This window comes from Notolepis coatsorum (assembly GCF_963971535.1).
Source record: "Notolepis coatsorum genome assembly, chromosome: 1".
NCBI classification, from domain to species: Eukaryota; Metazoa; Chordata; class Actinopteri; order Aulopiformes; family Paralepididae; genus Notolepis; species Notolepis coatsorum.
In genome coordinates, this window is record NC_140165.1 from 209,464,414 (window position 1) to 209,484,146 (window position 19,733).

Below are 19,733 nucleotides of genomic sequence, written 5' to 3' on the forward strand. Positions count from 1 at the left end.
CTCTAAGCCACTAGACCTTCCCAGCCGCCTGCGGCAGACATAGATTCATAATCCTGTCACTTTCGGCAAATCCAGTTTTATTTACCCCCCCCCCCCCCTGAAGAAAGGCAATTCACATGCATGGCCGTGAAAACGAGAAGGTCAATTAATATTTCATATTCACATCAGATACGTTCCTCATTATAACAGCCTCTCGGAGGCCTTCCAAGCGATCAAAGTGATCCCTTAATTAGAGGACCCCCCAACGATGAAGCCGGGTCTCTTGCAGAGAGCTATCTGGCACATGGCTGTAATAAATGTCTGAAGGACTTACAGTCAAACTCAGTAGGTCATAAACAGCTGGAGTCTGGGGCGGTGCACTAGCTGGATTCCAACCAGTGAGCGAGAGGCAGACCGTGAGACAGACATTGCCATGTTTTCACCTACGTTTTATTACGCCGCAAGTTTGTCTCTGGGTCTGTCTGTGAGTGTTATTGTTTTCTTTTCCCTCGCTTTCAGTAGTAAAAGGAAAAAATTGTAGATTTTTTATTAAGGGGAATAGTTGTTGAATGACATCACGTAAACACATTAGGCTACTGTATTGGAAGGGAAATTAAGTAATTGAACTCAGGTTGGCGTATAATGAGTCCCAGTTTACCTGGCTTGGTAGATCCTGGGGCGTTTTAACGATTGAAACGCCTGGGCTGTGCCGGACAATATCCAACAGTGTTCCATGGTGTATGGTGGACCTTTTGGCATTGTATACACGTTGGCAGTACATATAGTATAGCAGACCTTTTGGCATTGTATACATGTTGGCAGTACATATACTGTAGTATAGCATACTGCCTTTGTTTGGTTTTACCTAGGCTTGGGCATAACCTGAATATCAGCCATACAGTGCATGCTGATGCCCCAGTGTAATAACCCCTATTGGCATAATTCAATATTACAGTAAATAACCACTCCCTGTTGCATTTTGGTGTTTAACCTTCCAGTCTACGAGAAGAATCAGAGAACTCCAAAACTGGCCCAAATGAAAGAACACAAATATATAATGGGGCTACTGATAATTAGGACAACATTTGCACATCTGTAATAAACATTGTGTTTTGGTTATGCGCCCATTCAAACTTTAGAGTGTATAAGGGCTTAGCACATATGATTGAAGTATATGATGACCATTCCCATGCTCACTTATATCTCTTAAGTTGTTGCAGCAATTATTCGGTTGATACCATTTATTACACAGATTTGGTGCAAAATTAAACCATTTCTGACCACTCTAGAATTGATCAACATGGTCAAATCCCTCCAAAATACCACACAGAGACACCAATACCTTGGGGAACACCATAGAAAAATGTGTGGTATCAAATACTTTGGACATTTGGAAATGGAAATCTGTACAAACTTAAAGGAACACGCCAACATTTTGGGAAATTAGCTTACCGTCTTCTCTAGAGAGAGACAAGAAGATAGATACCAGTTTCCTCTCTGTGAATTCAGTAGAAAGCTATCTGGCTGCATGTTAGCCTAGCTTAGCACAATGAATGGAAGCAGACATGACGGTTAGCCTAGGCATTGTCCAACTAACACCTCTCCCGAAGGCTAACCGGTCATGTCCGCTTCCATTCATTAGCTAGGGTTTCCCAAAATGTTGGCGTTTTCTTTTAATATTTTCTAGAATGTTCCAAAACAGAACAGACAACATCAAGAACTATCCAGTGATCATCCTTTTTCTGTAAGAAGTGAATTTTTTTGCGATTGGATGACAAGCACGTCTGTACTGGAACTTGCTCAGGAACCCCCCCTAGTCAGTATACCCTTGGAATGCTCTTGGTCTCTGGTTTGTGGTTGTAAAGTTTCACGAGGCTGTGATTACCCTGGAGCAGTGGTTCCCAACCTTTCTCGGCCCAAGGCACACCAATAGTCAAACCAGAATCTCTAGGCACACCGACTTACAGTCACAGTAATCAATTATGGAGATTTTCTGAAATATTTTTTTTCCTATGATATCAAGGCCTATGACTGATTCAGTAAGAAAACTATATGCCTTGTTGATGTGCAATCAGAGATTTCTGAAACATAGATGAGAAAACAGTGTCAATGTCAAGAACAATAATTACTTCTATGTGGAAGTAATATGCATCTGATTAAACAAGTGGCGTGTTCATTCATATATGGATGTTTATCAAATATATTTCCTACTAGTTATGAATAAGGGAGTTCTGACACAAAATATGTTGAATGGAAATGTATGTCATTTAGAAATCATTTTTATGAAATCTGTGTTTCATTACACATATGTGTGCATGCTTACCAATTGTCTCGCCTGTTTTATTGCAACACTACTATCACCGACATCTAAGAAGGGAGATCCCCCCTTGAATGGCCCTTCTAAGGTTTCTCTCCTCCACATTGCCTGTGGTGCAGTTTTTCCTATTGCTAGGTTTTAGTGAGTTTTTCCTTACCTTCGCGTGGGGTATGTCTGGGAATGTTGCATTCATTTATTTAATATATATAAAAAAAAAAATTGGACTTCATGGTGTTTTTGTTTTGTTCTTGATTTATTGTGATGTTTCTTCTTGACTTGTTTAAAGAAGACGTGTCCGGCCCATGGGGACATTACTGTGTGTTGTCGGGCCTTACAAATACATTTGATTTGATTTGATTTGATTTAAGCCCATACTGTATATATATAAAAAGTTATTGGTCTAAAATTCCATGTCTCACTGGAAAACCACTGCCCTAGAGGTCACAATAGGTCATTTTATACAGTAAATACAGTCTCACTACAATGAATTGGCTACTATGGGGATGGACATCAACAATACAGATGAATACAGAAGAGTCTCAGCTTTCCAGTCATATCCAATTTACTGTTTAGGGACCCCGGTATGCAGAAATGATCAAATACAAACATTTTAGAATAGGCGAAAATAACACATTTGTACTGAATGCAAAAAAGCTGCATGGTTTCTGCCCAACACTGCATGGGATTAGCATAAAGTGGGCATGTCTGTAAAAGGAACAACCATATCCATAGAACAACCTATTTTCATTCCATTATCTTGAGGTGAGAAGTCAAAGGACCCTGAAATGTTTCCCCTCTGCAAAATCTAGCCTACATTTGGAGCATTAATTAACCCCAGACAAGCTAGCATAACATGCATGGTACCCATGGATTCCCATGGTCATCTAGTTTCATATGATAATGAACCAGTGTCTTCACTCTAGATTAAACACCGAGCCCACTACAGCCTCTGAAAGACAGTAACGTTGTCCGGGAGCGACCGCAAGCCGATCCCGCGGTTCTCTGAGAGTTTCTTTATCCTCTTTATCTTCCCCCACATTCACTTATCCTTGTACAGTACATCTTCCTCTTGGCCTCAACACGTGTTGTAATATATGATGCATTTATAGTCCTTTGTGCTGCAGCCTACTGTGTTGTGTGTTGCTAATCCTTCTGTTTCCTCTTCTCGCAGCATTAGCAGACAAACAAAGCTCTTCCTGAAACTGGAGGATTTCTTCTGGCGAGAGCATCTGTCAAAGCTGGCATTACCCTATGGTATTAAGGGCAGTGGTACGTGGCTGCCTCATCCTCCACACATTGTCCTCCTTTTTATTCACTTAGCTACAGCAGTGGCTCTTTAATGTGGCCTAAGGGACCTTCTAAGGGGGCCTTGGTATGATGGGGGAATTATTGAAATATGAATTACTTACTTATTACTTATGAATGCTTAGAACATCAAAACACAAGTTCTTCATTCAACTAAATGAATAACACAAGGCCCGCTATTAATATTATATAAATACATACAATAGCCTTCCTATTTTCTGTAGATGTCACATGTAATCATAAATATGTTACAGATGTGCTAAATCATATGCTATGAATGGGATGAAGGAACACTTTTATGCTTTTAGACTAAACTCAACCCTGGACATTTCCTTGGACAAAACCCCCCTTTTTGTGGGGTTGAAAACTACAGTAGTAACAGGGCCTTAAAATTGAAAGTCAAATCAAATTGTGCATTTAGGGATTCAGCACTACCCTGGCTCAACAGTAAGGCTGCATATGGGGGCGGGGTTATATTTAATTGTGACATAACTGAAAGTCAAGTTGTGGATTTAGAGAATTGCTGCACTCCTATTATCATGTCATTATTGGTGTAGCTGTTATGTAAGATTTATGAGGTAATGTGGAATTTATAGCCACTGGAAATGTAATTGGTCCTAATGACGCATATTACAAATGGTTATATCTTGTGTCATTTACAATTTCTAACATTTTCCAAACAGTCAAAGCTTTTCTGAAAACGACTCCCTCTCTTTCTCTCTCTTCCTCTCTCTTTCTTCCCCAGAGCTACTGCTACTGAAGGTTCTAGCCATTATTGCCAACAATAAAATGCCAGACAGCATTGAAAAGTAAGTGTGAGTATACTCTAGCCAACTTGGCATTTTTTATTTTTATTTTTTTGCTTACACCCCTTTTTTGTTATAGTTAAATGTTTGCCGAATGAAAACGTCCTTGTTTAAAAGGTTATTATTGTAATATGTTGGGTCATTTGGAACGAGGGCCGTGTAGACTCAACCACATAGACTACACAATTCATGGAATAAGCACGTCATTTAAAGTGACAGTGTGTCGTTTTTCTATCAATTAATTATTAATTAAGTTCTGCAGTGTGTACAGAACAAACTGAGACCACCGGCATTTCAACACATCACTAACTTTCGCTGCTATAGCCTCAAATGGTCTGGTGAGACCAGCTTGGTCAGTTGTCTCGCTCTACCGGATGTATGCCTAGAACGAACAAGACAGGCTTGTTTCTTTGACACTGGGGGCTAGATCCACAAAGAATGGATTGCACGGTGCTAGTTGCACCCTACTTACAATTCATTATAAATTGAAAATGGGGGACCCTGGTGTAAACAAGACGAAAGTCTTTCTCTGGTCTGCATCCCCTTAACAATTGTGTGTATTGAGCATTACTGTATTGTACCCATTCTGCAATCTGTTAATAAAAGTTTCAATCAGATTGATTGAAAATTGTATTAACAGATTGCAGAATGGGTAATAATGAATTGTAAGTAGGGTGCAACTAGCACCGTGCAATCCATTCTTTTTTATTCTAGCCCTGGGTGTTTTTGGTGGAAAACAAATATTCAGCCATTGACCACAAAAAAACAAGAATTCACTCTGCAGAAAATCTGCATATAAAAAAAAGAAAGTACACAGATGCAACAGTAAACAAATATATATATATATATTGTAAGCACAGAGGCAGTACCACCTGTGGCCAACAGGTGCCAAAATTACAATTTAGTTATTTTTTCTGACGGGTTTATCCAAAGTGAAATTGTGTACAACAATTCAGCAGGAGGGGTATACCTCTGGCGGCTAGCAGTGTCAAACTTGTGCTACATTCTAAGTGCATAGTAGTATAGACATATTAGCATAGTGTAGTGTAATAATAATACTAATAATAGCTTCATTTTATATAGCGCCTTTCAAGAGACCCAAGGTCGCTTTACATAGGGGAAAAAAATAACAAAGTAACAAACATAGTGGACAGACACAACATATACATATAAAGTGAGAAATTAGGGGTTAAAGGCCGAGTTGAAGAGGTGGGTTTTGAGCAGTTTTTTGAATGAGTCCAGAGTTGGGGCGGTGCGGAGTTCTGCGGGGAGGGAGTTCCAGAGGGTGGGAGCTGCCACACTGAAAGCTCTGTCCCCGAAGGTCCGCAGTCTGGTTCGGGGGATGGAGAGCTGACCAGTGTCCGTGGATCGTAGGGACCGTGACTGAGTGTAGGGGTGGAGGAGGTACTGAGGTGCCAGAGCGTGAAGGGATTTGTAGGTGAGCAGGAGGGTTTTGTAGGTGATGCAGGATTTGATGGGGAGCCAGTGGAGGTGGATGAGGGTGGGAGTGATGTGCTGCCAGGGTTTGGTGCGGGTTAGAACCCTGGCAGCTGAATTTTGAACATACTGGAGCCTGTCCAGGGTTTTGCTTGGGACCCCGGACAGGACCCATAGGCATAGTAGCCTAGTATTAGTACACAATAATACATTTCAGTAAGAAGCTTAGTTTATAATCCCCCCCCCCCCCCCTATTATTTATTTATTTATTATTTAGATTTGATATTGAATTTTTTTTTAATTAATTAATTGAGTTTAAATGGTCCTCGTGGCCAGCCTGTCAAAGTGAAGACAATATTTAGACCATTAAATTACCTGCTTATTCTGCAATATTCTTTTTATCCTATGTAATTTGTATGTGGTTCAATATGGTCCTCATTCCAAATGACTCAAAATCTTACAAATAGCCCCTTTTGTGGTATAGTATTGGATGTATAGTATTGGGTAGAAACATGGTCAATAGCCTAGGATAGCTAATAATGCTAAATAAACAACATTCATGAACTGGTATTTTACTTTAGAGATGATATTCTGTCGTATCATACTTCACTGTATGTCGTACACAGAGCATTCAATCTCTACAGAATAGAGGGATAGGGGATAGCATGGACCAGACCTATCAAAGACATTTCTAAGTGTGTGTCTGTGTGTTTGTTTGTTTGTTTGTTTGTTTGTGTGTGTCTGTTTCTCCATAGCCTTGAATGCAGAACCTGTGTAGTCATAGGGAATGGCTTTGCCATTAAAAACACGTCTTTGGGGGGTGTCATCAACAATTACGACGTGGTCATCCGGTAAGCATGGAGAATAGTTCCACATGAAACTCCATTTCCCCTCAAGTACTGTGGTATTTCTAAAGGGTATAATGGTATTTCCAAAAAGGTATAAATGGTATTTCCCAAAAGGTATAATGGTATTTCCATAATTATTTTACCAAAATATGCTAATATGAGGAGAAATATTACCTTCGGTATCATGGTTGCAATTTGATTATACTGTAACTTTTACCATAGTAGTACCATGGTCAATTATTCGTACAATGGCCTGTAGTTCAAGTTCAAGTTCAAGTTTGTTTATTATTTGTCACAATAAAATACAGAATACTTTACAATGAGAGTGTGCTTCATACAGTAAAAAAAAATATATAATAAAAAAAGTTAATAAAAAAGTAATTCAGAAGTAGGTAAAAGTAAGTAAAGGAATGTTCAATATACATATATACAATACAGAGTAAAATGGGTAACAGTGAGGTACAATGCAGAAATGAGGTACAAAACTTAGGGTAAGGTGCAAATGTACCATGGTAAAAACTGAAATGACCATCATACTACCATGATACTTTTTTCGTACGGGTTGTCCCGGTTTGTTAGCCGAATGCAGCGTCACACCTGTCAGACAGACGTTCACCTCTCAGTAGTTCCAGGCATTTAAAGTGTACACAGTCTACTGCTGAGGACTCATCTCTCCCTTGAACCACTGCCACACAATGCGTCACCTCAGCTTAATCTCTTGGACCGATGTAGTGCTGAACGGTGCCGTGTCTCTGATCCCTGATCCATTATTGTGACACAGTAAACCGGTTCAATAAACCATCTGCGATCCTGGAGAGAACCTTAATGTGATAGATTGTAAATGCTTTCCACCATGTCAGAAACTGAACATAGTGTATGAGGTGCTGCTTCATCTAGAGGCACTTTAAATGCTGATTTATTTTGCATATAATCTCACACACATCCGATAAACTCTCAACAGTTTTGCACACATTCATTTAGTTTGACGGTTATTGAGAGTAAATGAGTTTGAATAGGAACACCGGTGATGACATCGGGGGGGACATTGGATCCTTGTCCGTGTCAATTACAGGTAGCAGTCCCTATAAGACAAGGTACAGTATTGTAATTTTTTCATCAACATCATTTCATGGAGCTGTAATTAACACAACACAAGGATCCAATGTTCCTGATGACGTTCCTGGTGGCCATGTTAGATTGTTTTTGGAAGTGTGTGAGATTATGCACAAAATAAATCACCATTGTTTTGGTGAAGTGCCCCTTAACACTTACGTACATACACATACAGGCAAAAGCTAAATGAAAATTCTGAAAGTACTAGTCCATACTTGGGGATGTGCACGCCACAACGCGCAGACTTTCCAGATATCTGCCTAAGTATAATTTGTTAAAAATATACATATAACGTTATCATCCATTGTTTTATTCTGCATATAATGAAAAATGCACAGATATGCATATGCATACCTGTCAATTTTGTGTTATGTCCTTTAAGTATAAAGCAATATTATAATTACTTTTATTCCTGATTATGTAGGCTACTAAATAACTTCAAAACCCACTTCAGTACATCATTTAATTGAAGTTACTGGAATAAAAATAGTTTTAACTTTTATTGAAATGCTTGTATGACAAAATTATATTGTCATATCTGGATGACTGGGCTACTATTTATGTAGTTAGCATGCTATATAGCAACAGTCCCTACCTCATTTTGTGCATTTTTGCATTTTAAAAAGTTAGCATTTGTACTTAATTTGTACTTTAGGTTTTACTTTATTATGTATACTGTATATTGTATATTTTGTATAGTGTTTGACCTTTATTCTTTTAACTTTTTTACTGTATGAAGCACAATCTAAGGGGGCTCATACAGAACCAAGCATTTCACTGTAATGTACATGTACCTTATTATATGTGACAAATAAAACAAAACTTGAACTTGATCATCATAAATATGTGGATGACTTCTCTAGGTTTCTGTAGGTAGTACACTAACGTTATAACACTTTGGGATGCACAACCCCCATAACATATAACACACTTTTGGAATGTATAGCACACAACTACGCGCTGCAGACTTCCGGGGATGCGTGCACCACAACTGCGTTGCCAGATATGCCAGAAGTTCTCATAAACAGCTTAAATTTGGGGAAATGGAAAAAATCTGCTCCGTCGGTCCCTGTCTAGGCCAATGCTCAATGCCCATGTGCAATTTCAGAAAATGTATGCAGACGGACAGTGAGTTTCCCTCATTTTACAGTAGGATTCCAGTATCATTACCGCTACCATACTATGGCCGTCTGCCATCGCCAAGTCAACAAGGCAGAGACTCCGTGTTAGCGGAGGTGTATTACTTGTTAGAGGGATGTGTTCCCTGGTCAGAGAAGAAATAAGACAGTCAGCATGCTGTGCAGTAATGAGGACCAGTATCAGATTAAGTGACCGTATGACCCTGTCATAGAGCCCTCCTCCCAGCAATTAGCAAGCAGCCGGGCCCAGGCTGAAGGAACAGGGGGGTTAGTTTCCCCAGAGACAAGAACACTCACATCTGATTTATAGCCTTGGAGTAAACACACGCGTTTTAGGAGTTTTATAAGTGTCTTTCAAACAGCCTGAGTTTGGCCTGGTCATAGTGCACCTCCCCTCCCCTCCCCTCCCCTCAACCTGCTCATAATGCACCTCCCCTCCCCTCCCCTCCCCTCAACCTGCTCATAATGCACCTCCCCTCCCACCAACCTGCTCATAGTGCACCTCCCCTCCCCTCCCCTCAACCTGCTCATAATGCACCTCCCCTCCCCTCCCCTCAACCTGCTCATAATGCACCTCCCCTCCCCTCCCCTCAACCTGCTCATAGTGCACCTCCCCTCCCCTCCCACCAACCTGCTCATAGTGCACCTCCCCTCCCCTCCCCTCAACCTGCTCATAATGCACCTCCCCTCCCCTCCCCTCCCACCAACCTGCTCATAGTGCACCTCCCCTCCCCTCCCCTCAACCTGCTCATAATGCACCTCCCCTCCCCTCCCACCAACCTGCTCATAATGCACCTCCCCTCCCCTCCCACCAACCTGCTCATAGTGCACCTCCCCTCCCCTCCCCTCCCCTCAACCTGCTCATAATGCACCTCCCCTCCCCTCCCACCAACCTGCTCATAGTGCACCTCCCCTCCCCTCCCCTCCCCTCAACCTGCTCATAGTGCACCTCCCCTCCCCTCCCCTCCCCTCAACCTGCTCATAATGCACCTCCCCTCCCCTCCCACCAACCTGCTCATAGTGCACCTCCCCTCCCCTCCCCTCCCACCAACCTGCTCATAATGCACCTCCCCTCCCCTCCCCTCCCACCAACCTGCTCATAGTGCACCTCCCCTCCCCTCCCCTCAACCTGCTCATAATGCACCTCCCCTCCCCTCCCCTCAACCTGCTCATAATGCACCTCCCCTCCCCTCCCACCAACCTGCTCATAGTGCACCTCCCCTCCCACCAACCTGCTCATAGTGCACCTCCCCTCCCCTCCCCTCCCACCAACCTGGGCATAGTATTTAATATTTGTGTTGCTGGATTCCCTATTTCTGTCACCACCGAAGCTTTGTTTGATTGGAGCACCTTGGTAGAGGTGTGACACTGCGACACCTATTGTGTTTGATGATTTTATGAAATTCACCCACTTTGCAGATAATACTATTGACTGGGTTTGAACAACACAGTACAGAGGCTGCAGGTGCTACAGTACATGTAGGTCAGGGGTGACAGTGGCTCGAGAGGTAGAGCAGTCGTCTGGTAATCTGGAGGTTCCCGGTTCGATTCCAACTCCTCCAGGGCAGTGCGTCGAAGTGTCCTTGAGCAAGACACTTAACCCCTAATTGCTCCCGATGAGCTGGTTGGCACCTTGCATGGTTGCCTCTGTTGTCGGTGTGTGAATGGGTTGTGAGGAACAAATTATAATGCTATATAAATGCAGCCATTTACCATTTATGTAGGTGGAGCTGTGACTCATCTTGGTGGTCACAGGGTTCACATTTACGAGAGGACACTAAAACACTAACATCTTATCTATTTGAAGGTCACTGTTTGCGAGCCGCTTGTTCAGAAGTTTCACACGCACAACAGTCGCAAGTTGAACTCAGGACAGTCGGAATGGCGTTCACAACAACACAATAGACTAGAAGTCATCTTTGAGGCGTAGGGAATTAGTTCAAGGGTACATAGAGGAAGGAACCCAAACACTAACATCTTATCTATTGGAAGGTCAGTGGTCCCACTTGGTAGCCGCTGGTTTCAGAGGTTTCACAACAGTTACAAGCTGAAATCAAAACAGTCAGAATGGCATTCAATTAAATAACAAAATAGACTAAAGATTGAACACACACACACATGTAATATAAGATACAATATTCCTTTATTGATCCCCTTGAGGAAATTCAGGAAACCATTTCCAAACCAAAGGAAATGATGGCTATATTTTAATTGTTTAAAATCTGAAATCCTTTTCCTTCCTGGCGAAAACAAAATATGCCTTGACCTCTGTCAGACATTTGGGGAGTGGCGATAAGCTGGTCCCTGCAGAGTCTGGGAAAATCTGTGCAGAGGAAGTGAATCAGACCAGCCTTTCCCCATCCTCTGTGCTTATGATTGAAGTGTCCTTGAGCAAGGCACTCAGCCCCTAGCTGCATCAATGGAGCGCTGCTCACTGCTCCACAGAGCAAGACTATGGTTGCAGAGCTATGAGAGTGCAAACATGTCTTTCCTTTAGTCGCTAGTAGGAGTGGTAGAAATTATCGATTTTTGTGATGATTATGATTCTAGCTTTTGAGGATTCTTATGAACAGTGGTTTATAAGACTAGACTTTAGCTTTCTACCATGTAAGTAGCTGGATGTGTGTATACAAACATGTATTCATTAGCGCGGTGTCCTGTCTCTGTTTCAGCATGAACGATGCACCGGTGAAGGGCTACGAGGAGGACGTGGGGAACAAGACCACCATGAGGCTGTTCTACCCTGAGTCGGCCTCCTATAACCCTGCCATGCACAATGACCCCTCCACCCTCATGGTGCTGGTGCCTTTCAAACAGAATGACCTGCGCTGGCTCAAAGAGATCCTCTACAATGAGAAGAGGGTAAGGGATACGTCTGAGAATGCACACAGACTCACACACACACACACACACGCACACACACACACACACGCACGCACACACACACGCACACACACACACACACACACACACACACACACACGCACACACACACACACACACACACACACACACACACACACACACACACACACACACACACACACACACACACACACACACACACACACACACACACACACACACACACACACACACACACACACACACACGCCTACCCAGAGGAGGTGGAGAACCTGGAAAATAAGCTCTCTCCTGAGTGTCAGCTAGACAAAAGAATGATAATGAAAAGATGATTTATTAGGAGAAACCGAAGACAAACTACAACCCACTCAGGAGGATGAACTGGGCTCTAGTGGAAAGAGGGAGCAACTTCAAGTGTCTTGGCACATTTAAGAGGAGCTGACATGGACACATCACTCTACAGCACAGATATCAAGTTCAGGACTGAGGAACCTTTACACATACGTCGTAAAGAGCATCCTGTCTGGAGATATCACCACTAGCAGGAGGAATAATTCACTGCCATTGTACTTGGGCTACTCAGGCTCATGCATTCACTCACTCACTCACTCACTCACTCACTCACTCACTCACTCACTCACTCACTCACTCACTCACTCACTCACTCACTCACTCACTCACTCACTCACTCACTCACTCACTCATATACACGCACAAAGCGCTTAGCTTCTGCAGAGGTACTTGCGATCCACAGCAGGAACAAATGCTAAAATCGTTCAGCTCCACTGCCACCAGAGTCCTTCAGTTTGAGGTAAATGCAGTTTCCACAGCCCACGTGTCTGGCTGTGTAGCTTGTGGCCTCCCTGGCTCCTTAGTGCTAATAGGTGGAGGGTCATTACCTCGTAATACACATTGATTTGGGTGCTCCTAGAAATAAGCGAGTCAGAGGCTCAATTACATCTAAATCTGTATTGATGAACTCTGTCTGCTGACCAAAAATAGCAATCTCAGTCACATACTGTACAGCACTGTTCTATTCTCTCTCTCTCTCTCTCTCTCTCTCTCTCTCTCTCTCTCTCTCTCTCTCTCTCTCTCTCTCTCTCTCTCTCTCTCTCTCTCTCTCTCTCTCTCTCTGTGTATACCTGTATTTCTGTGCCATTGTATATTTGTTTGTATCTCTGTGTGTGCCCCAGGTGAGGAAAGGTTTCTGGAAACCCCCTCCCCAGATCTGGCTGGGTAAGACCAGTAACATCCGAGTGCTGGATCCTCACTTCCTACACCATACAGCAGAAAAGCTGCTCCAGATCCCAAACCGTCCCAAGAGCAAACTGGTGAGAGATCAGTTCTTATCCTAGGCAACCCGTGTGGGCCTCCTGGAACCTACTGCGTGACTACTGTCATAGTAGGGCGGGCCATACTTATTTTCTTTTTGAAAATCAATCGAGTGGGGTGTCTAAAATATGTGTTTTTTTGTGGGGTATTCAAATATGCGATTATATTTCGGATCGGATAACTCTAACCTACATCATTTTGGATTTCAAAATGGACGGTTTTACCATTTTTCACCCCTTGGCCATACACAGGTGCCAGAATTCATCTGAAATAAATCTTAACATGCAAGGTGTCTAAATGATGTGTTTTTGGACCAGGCCATACAACTGATTGACAGTGGAGACGGTGAATGGAATGGCAAATGGCACTTCTGCAGAATGACAGGGAGAGACAAAGCGAAAGACAAAAAATTTCAAGCATAACCTGCGCTTGAAGATGGACAGTGGAAAAAGAGGAAGGGTGGGGCAGAGAGGGAGAGAGAGAAAAATAGATACTGCTTACTGCTTGTATTTCACAGAACAGTCAGATGGAAATTAAATGTTGCAACAGTTCAACAGTGGAAAAAAGAGGAAGGGTGGAGCAGAGAGGGAGGGAGAGAAAAATACATACTGCTCACTGCTTGTATTTCACAGAACAGTCAGATGGAAATTACTGGAAATGAAATGTTTCAACAGTGGAAAAAGAGGAAGGGTGGAGCAGAGAGGAAGGGAGAGAAAAATACATACTGCTGACTGCTTGTATTTCACAGAACAGTCAGATGGAAATTACTGGAAATTAAATGTTTCAACAGTGGAAAAAAGAGGAAGGGTGGAGCAGAGAGGGAGAGAAAAAAAAAAAGAAAGGCCCGTACAGGAGATGCCGCTAAATGTGGCAACAAATTTACCAAATGTTTTCTTGCACCACGGGACCACCAGGTTAGTCAGTGATAAAAATAAATATGCTAGCTAGCTAACATAGCTAACGTTACCATGCATCATCATCGTCCCCTGTCAAAAGCCCAATGTTAAAGCTGCCAAGAAACTGGACAATCAATAATTTAACCCTTGTGTCTGAAAACTAAAGTGTTACACTCTTACCATTAGGGGACTAAATTGTCCTCTTCAAAAACGCCATAAAAATATTATATGTTGAAATACTTTTCCACTTTTTTTTTCATAAATCTTTTATTCAACTTCAGTCCTGATCATAACCATTTTTATAAAAGAAATTCTTGTAATGTCAGATTAAAAATGAAATACTCCCACAACAACAAGAGTTGTTGTTAACTCATTGGACGCCACGCATTAGCCTCATCCTGTAGTAGCTACCGCCAGCGCTGTAAACGGTGGGAGTCGCTCACCTTGTTTGCAGGGCTATAACTATTTAAATATTATAGCTATATGCAATACTATACCTATATATATAGACACCTTGCTTGGTAGGATTTCCTCCAGATTCATGTTGGCATCCATGTATGGCCAAGGAGTGAAAAATGGTAAAATCTGCCATTTTGAAATCCAAATTGATGTATGTTAGAGTTATCCAATCCGAAAAATAATCCCACATTTGAATTCCCCACAAAAAAACACATATTTTAGACACCCCTCATGTTAAGATTTCTTTAAAATTCATGTTTGCACAAAAGTATGGCCCGTCCTACTGTCATAGTGTCCTGGGAGTGGTTACACTAGTCACTGTCTATCATCTTGTCTCAGTCTCGTCTCTCTGGTGTTCAGACTATTTGTTCATTATTCACAAATCGAAACTGAGCTGTACAGTATTATATAAATGACATCCTCCATCCCTCCCTCTTTCCCTCTTTCCCTCTCTCCCCCCTCCCTCCCTCCTCTCCCTCCTGGTGCACCATTTGATTTGCCACATCTCCTCGAGTGATCCGTTTCTGAAAGCTACCATATAAATGTTTTACTGTAGGAAGCTTTTCTGTTGGAACACAGAAGGTCAGGAGTAGCGTCGTGGAACAAATTACTGCAAAACAAGACTGGCATTAATTTCCACTTCACATCCAAGGAACTCATTACAAGATAAGAGATCAGCCGGCTGTTTATTTGCGGCTACGCGGCACATCCCTGCGAAGTAATTGATTCTTGAACAGAGGCCAACATATTGTATACATTTCAACCACCAGCTGCAATTTCAGAAGAGGTCAGGCCTTGATCTCCTCTCTCTCTCTCTCTCTCTCTCTCTCTCTCTCTCTCCTCTCTCTCTCTCTCTCTCTCTCTCTCTCTCTCTTCCTCTCTCTCTCTCTCTCTCTCTCTCTCTCTCTCTCTTCCTCTCTCTCTCTCTCTCTCTCTCTCTCTCTCTCTCTCTCTCTCTCTCTCTCTCTCTCTCTCTCTCTCTCTCTCTCTCTCTCTCTCTCTCTCTCTCTCTCTCTCTCTCTCTCTCACTCGCTGTGAAGTTGATTATGATAATGATAAGTTGATAACAATGACTGCAGTGAAAGCTAACGAAGCATCACAATAAAACATATAAATTAAACAAGGCAATTAGTCGAGAGAGCGAAAAAGTCGTGACACCTCACATTTTAGGAATATGCAACCGGTCTGTTTTTGTTTCACAAATTGGACCTAACCTCCCTGGTTGGCTGAGGCATACTCAGCGTTTTGACTCCAGCTATTAGTCATGAAGGAAGGGTGATGTTTGTATTGGCCCAGTGCATCCCATCTGCCAAGCTGACTTATTCCGTGTTTGGTGTGTGTGTGTGTGTGTGTTGGGGCGGGCGGGGGGTCGTCTCTGACGTGGACCCAAGACTTGTTTTGGTTCTTCTTGTCCCTCTTACGAGGCACTGTTCTCCAAAGTGTTCCTCTTTGGACCGCAATACAAACACAACATGGCTGGTGGCTGAGAGGAACGAACAGCGAGAAGCCAGGGGTCCTACAGGCGGTCAGCGGGGCCAGCCTGCTCTGCTCCATCTGCAAGGACTCGAAGCCCAGATGAGCTCAGCACTGAGGTGATGGAGGGAAGGAAAGATGGAGGGATTTCATGGAAGAGAGAGAGAGAGGGGTGGAAGAAAAATAGACTGTTTGCTGGAACACATGGGTTGGACTGGATGTATGGTCATTATTCCTTTCAGTCACTATCTCTGGCTCTCTGTCTCTGTCTTTCATCAATTCATCCATCTTAAGATAAGATGAGCTAGATAAGATAAGGGTAATAGTAGAAAGACATAAATATAGGATGTGAATATTAGATCTAAAATAGAAAAGCAGTATAAGCAATATAATTAACGCTGAATATAAGTGTAATCAAAGGTGCAGATGAGGGTCTGTATGCCCTATCAGTTATGTTAAAATAAATATCGGCAATATAGAATTAGAATCTGAATATATACTATGAGTAAAAGTAAACAGTATACACAAGGTACCCTAACTGGCATGATATACGTCATACGTTGTAGTCTGTGCAGGTTTGGTGGAAGAGTCAGACACACTTAGTGGTCAGACATATACAGACATATACAGTACTTATACAGTATGCCTCCTTTGTTGAGCTTCCCTGGACTAAAGAAACTCTTAGTCCACTAATAGCCACGGCCGACTGACATTCCTGTTGACTGATAAAATAATAGATTGTATGGACTTAAGTCTCACACATTACTGTCCCTCTGCAAATGAATGCAAGTCATGTGCGAGGCCTCCCGACATCAAGTGCTTATTAAAGACCAAAGCGTATTTACATCTGTGCACAGAGCGCGAGGGGATTTTGAGCGGCCTTACTTCTGTGTTTGTGTTTCTGTCTGTGTCTATAGCTCGTCTGTTGTTCCTCTGTCTCGCCACGTCTCCTCGTCCTTCTGTATTTACCCCCTCCTCCCTCTCCTCCTCCTCCTCTGTCGTCTGTCTCTTCTTTCCTGTCTCCTCCTTTATATTACGTCTCTCTCTTACCCTCTGCTCCTCCTCCTTCTCCTCCTCCTCCTGTATGTCTCATCTTTATGTCTCCTCCTTTATATTACGTCTCTCTCTAACCCTCTCCTCCTCCTCCTCCTGTATGTCTCCTCTTCATGTCTCCTCCGTTATATTATGTCTCTCTCTAACCCTCTCCTCCTCCTCCTCCTGTATGTCTCCTCTTCATGTCTCCTCCGTTATATTATGTCTCTCTCTAACCCTCTCCTCCTCCTCCTCCTCCTCCTCCTCCTCCTCCTGTCTGTCTCCTCTTCATGTCTCCTCCTTTATATTACATCTCTCTCTCTCTAACCCTCTCCTCCTCCTCCTCCTCCTCCTCCTCCTCCTCCTGTCTGTATCTCCTCTTCATGTCTCCTCCTTTATATTATGTCTCTTTCTAACCCTCTCCTCTCCTCCTCCTCCTGTATGTCTCCTCTTCATGTCTCCTTCTTTATATTACATCTCTCTCTCTAACCCTCTCCTCCTCCTCCTCCTCCTCCTCCTCCTCCTCCTCCTCCTCCTCCTCCTCCTCCTCCTGTATGTCTCATCTTCATGGCTCCTCCTTTATATTATGTCTCTCTCTAACCCTCTCCTCCTCCTCCTCCTCCTCCTCCTCCTCCTCCTCCTGTCTGTATCTCCTCTTCATGTCTCCTCCTTTATATTATGTCTCTCTCTAACCCTCTCCTCCTCCTCCTCCTCCTCCTCCTCCTCCTCCTCCTCCTCCTCCTCCTGTCTGTATCTCCTCTTCATGTCTCCTCCTTTATATTATGTCTCTCTCTAACCCTCTCCTCCTCCTCCTCCTCCTCCTCCTCCTCCTCCTCCTCCTCCTGTCTGTATCTCCTCTTCATGTCTCCTCCTTTATATTATGTCTCTCTCTAACCCTCTCCTCCTCCTCCTCCTCCTCCTTCTCCTCCTCCTCCTCCTCCTGTCTGTATCTCCTCTTCATGTCTCCTCCTTTATATTATGTCTCTCTCTAACCCTCTCCTCCTCCTCCTCCCTCACTGTCTCCTTCTCTCTTTCCCTATGGCTGACTGGATAGACTCAACTCGACCACATTCCAACAGGAGTCTGAGAGACTCTGAGCGGGTCGTCCCTCTTCAGCTCCCCCTCGCCAAACCTGTATTAACCCCTGGAACAATACGCCTGTATTAACCCCTGGAACAATACGCCTGTATTAACCCCTGGAACAATACGCCTGTATTAACCCCTGGAACAATATGCCTGTATTAACCCCTGAACAATACGCTTGTATTACCCATGGAACAATACGCCTGTATTAACCCCTGGAACAATACGCCTGTATTAACCCCTGGAACAATACGCCTGTATTAACCCATGGAACAATACGCCTGTATTAACCCCTGGAACAATACGCCTGTATTAACCCCTGGAACAATACGCCTGTATTAACCCCTGGAACAATACGCCTGTATTAACAACCCCTGGAACAATACGCCTGTATTAACCCCTGGAACAATACGCCTGTATTAACCCCTGGAACAATACGCCTGTATTAACCCCTGGAACAATACGCCTGTATTAACCCCTGGAACAATACGCCTGTATTAACCCCTGGAACAATACGCCTGTATTAACCCCTGGAACAATACGCCTGTATTAACCCCTGGAACAATACGCCTGTATTAACCCATGGAACAATACTGTATTAACCCATGATGGAACAATACGCCAGCCAGCTCTTCATTGGGTCCGAGAGTGGCACACAGAGAAGCAAACAAATAGCTTCCCGGGGCCAGAATGGTCGTCGATAAAGTGAATCTGACTCACCAGGCATGGGCACTGCGTGGGTAGTGTTTTATCTCTCATCCTGTGATGAATCCCTGCCGCTGTAATCGCATGAACGTACAGGGAAAAGACTCTCACGTGTTACCAAGGCAACAGGACTGTCGTATTGAAGTTTAGCTCCATGCGCACAAGGCCTGTTTAGAATGGGGACAACTGTTGGCCAGTAGCCTACAGAGAAATGGAGTCCGGCTTCTTCCTTTAACGTGATTAGGGCCAGGAATTCATTACGGGACGAGGGACAAGACACCAACATATCGCCGTGGCGACTCAAATTTACTTTATTGATGTTTTCAACAGGGCTGGCTATCTGTGGTGTTGGTGTGGTCCCGACGTTAGCTATAGGCTAGCTATCTGTTTTTTTTTGTTTTTTTTTGTATCTTTTTCCCCCTCCATTTTCCTCAGATTTTTCTCCCATCCCAATGTTAGTCGTATGCCAATTCCCAATCCCCTTCCTGGTCGCTGCGCACTTACCCCCCACAGTCAGATCATCTTGGAGAGTGGAGGCTATCACGTGCTTCCTCCGACACACGTCCAGCCAATCAACCGCTTCTTTTCACCTGGCAGCGCGGATCCTCACTGAGAGGGCGTAGCGTGTGGAAGGATCACACTATCCCACTTAGGTCCTATCCACGCTTAGCAGGCACCCCGACCGAACTGTAGGAGTCGCTGTTTACAACGACCCGGACCCACCCCGCCAGCTTCTCACACCCTCTAATACAGCCAATTGTATTAGTGTGAACGGCCAGCCAAACTGGTGACAACCCCGGAGCTGTGAGCCGGATTCGAACAGGCGAATCCAGCTCACAGCTCCGGGGTTGGTGACGAACGCAATCTCCGCTACGCCACCTAACCGCCCTTAGGCTAGCTATCTGTAACATTGGTGTGGTCCCGACGTTAGCTATAGGCTAGCC

The 19,733-nt window shown here is 43.6% G+C and overlaps 1 protein-coding gene across 1 annotated transcript in view; it reads left to right on the top strand.

The window, feature by feature from the left end:
• The window catches only part of st3gal4 (ST3 beta-galactoside alpha-2,3-sialyltransferase 4), a 91,901-nt gene that overhangs the window by 54,722 nt on the left and 17,446 nt on the right, over nt 1–19,733 (top strand). Inside the window, exons 6-10 of the mRNA XM_084329004.1 lie at nt 3,468–3,565; nt 4,347–4,410; nt 6,600–6,695; nt 11,617–11,806; nt 13,003–13,140. Coding sequence (XP_084185130.1) covers nt 3,468–3,565; nt 4,347–4,410; nt 6,600–6,695; nt 11,617–11,806; nt 13,003–13,140 — 586 coding nt within the window. The remainder of the gene's footprint in view (nt 1–3,467; nt 3,566–4,346; nt 4,411–6,599; nt 6,696–11,616; nt 11,807–13,002; nt 13,141–19,733) is intronic.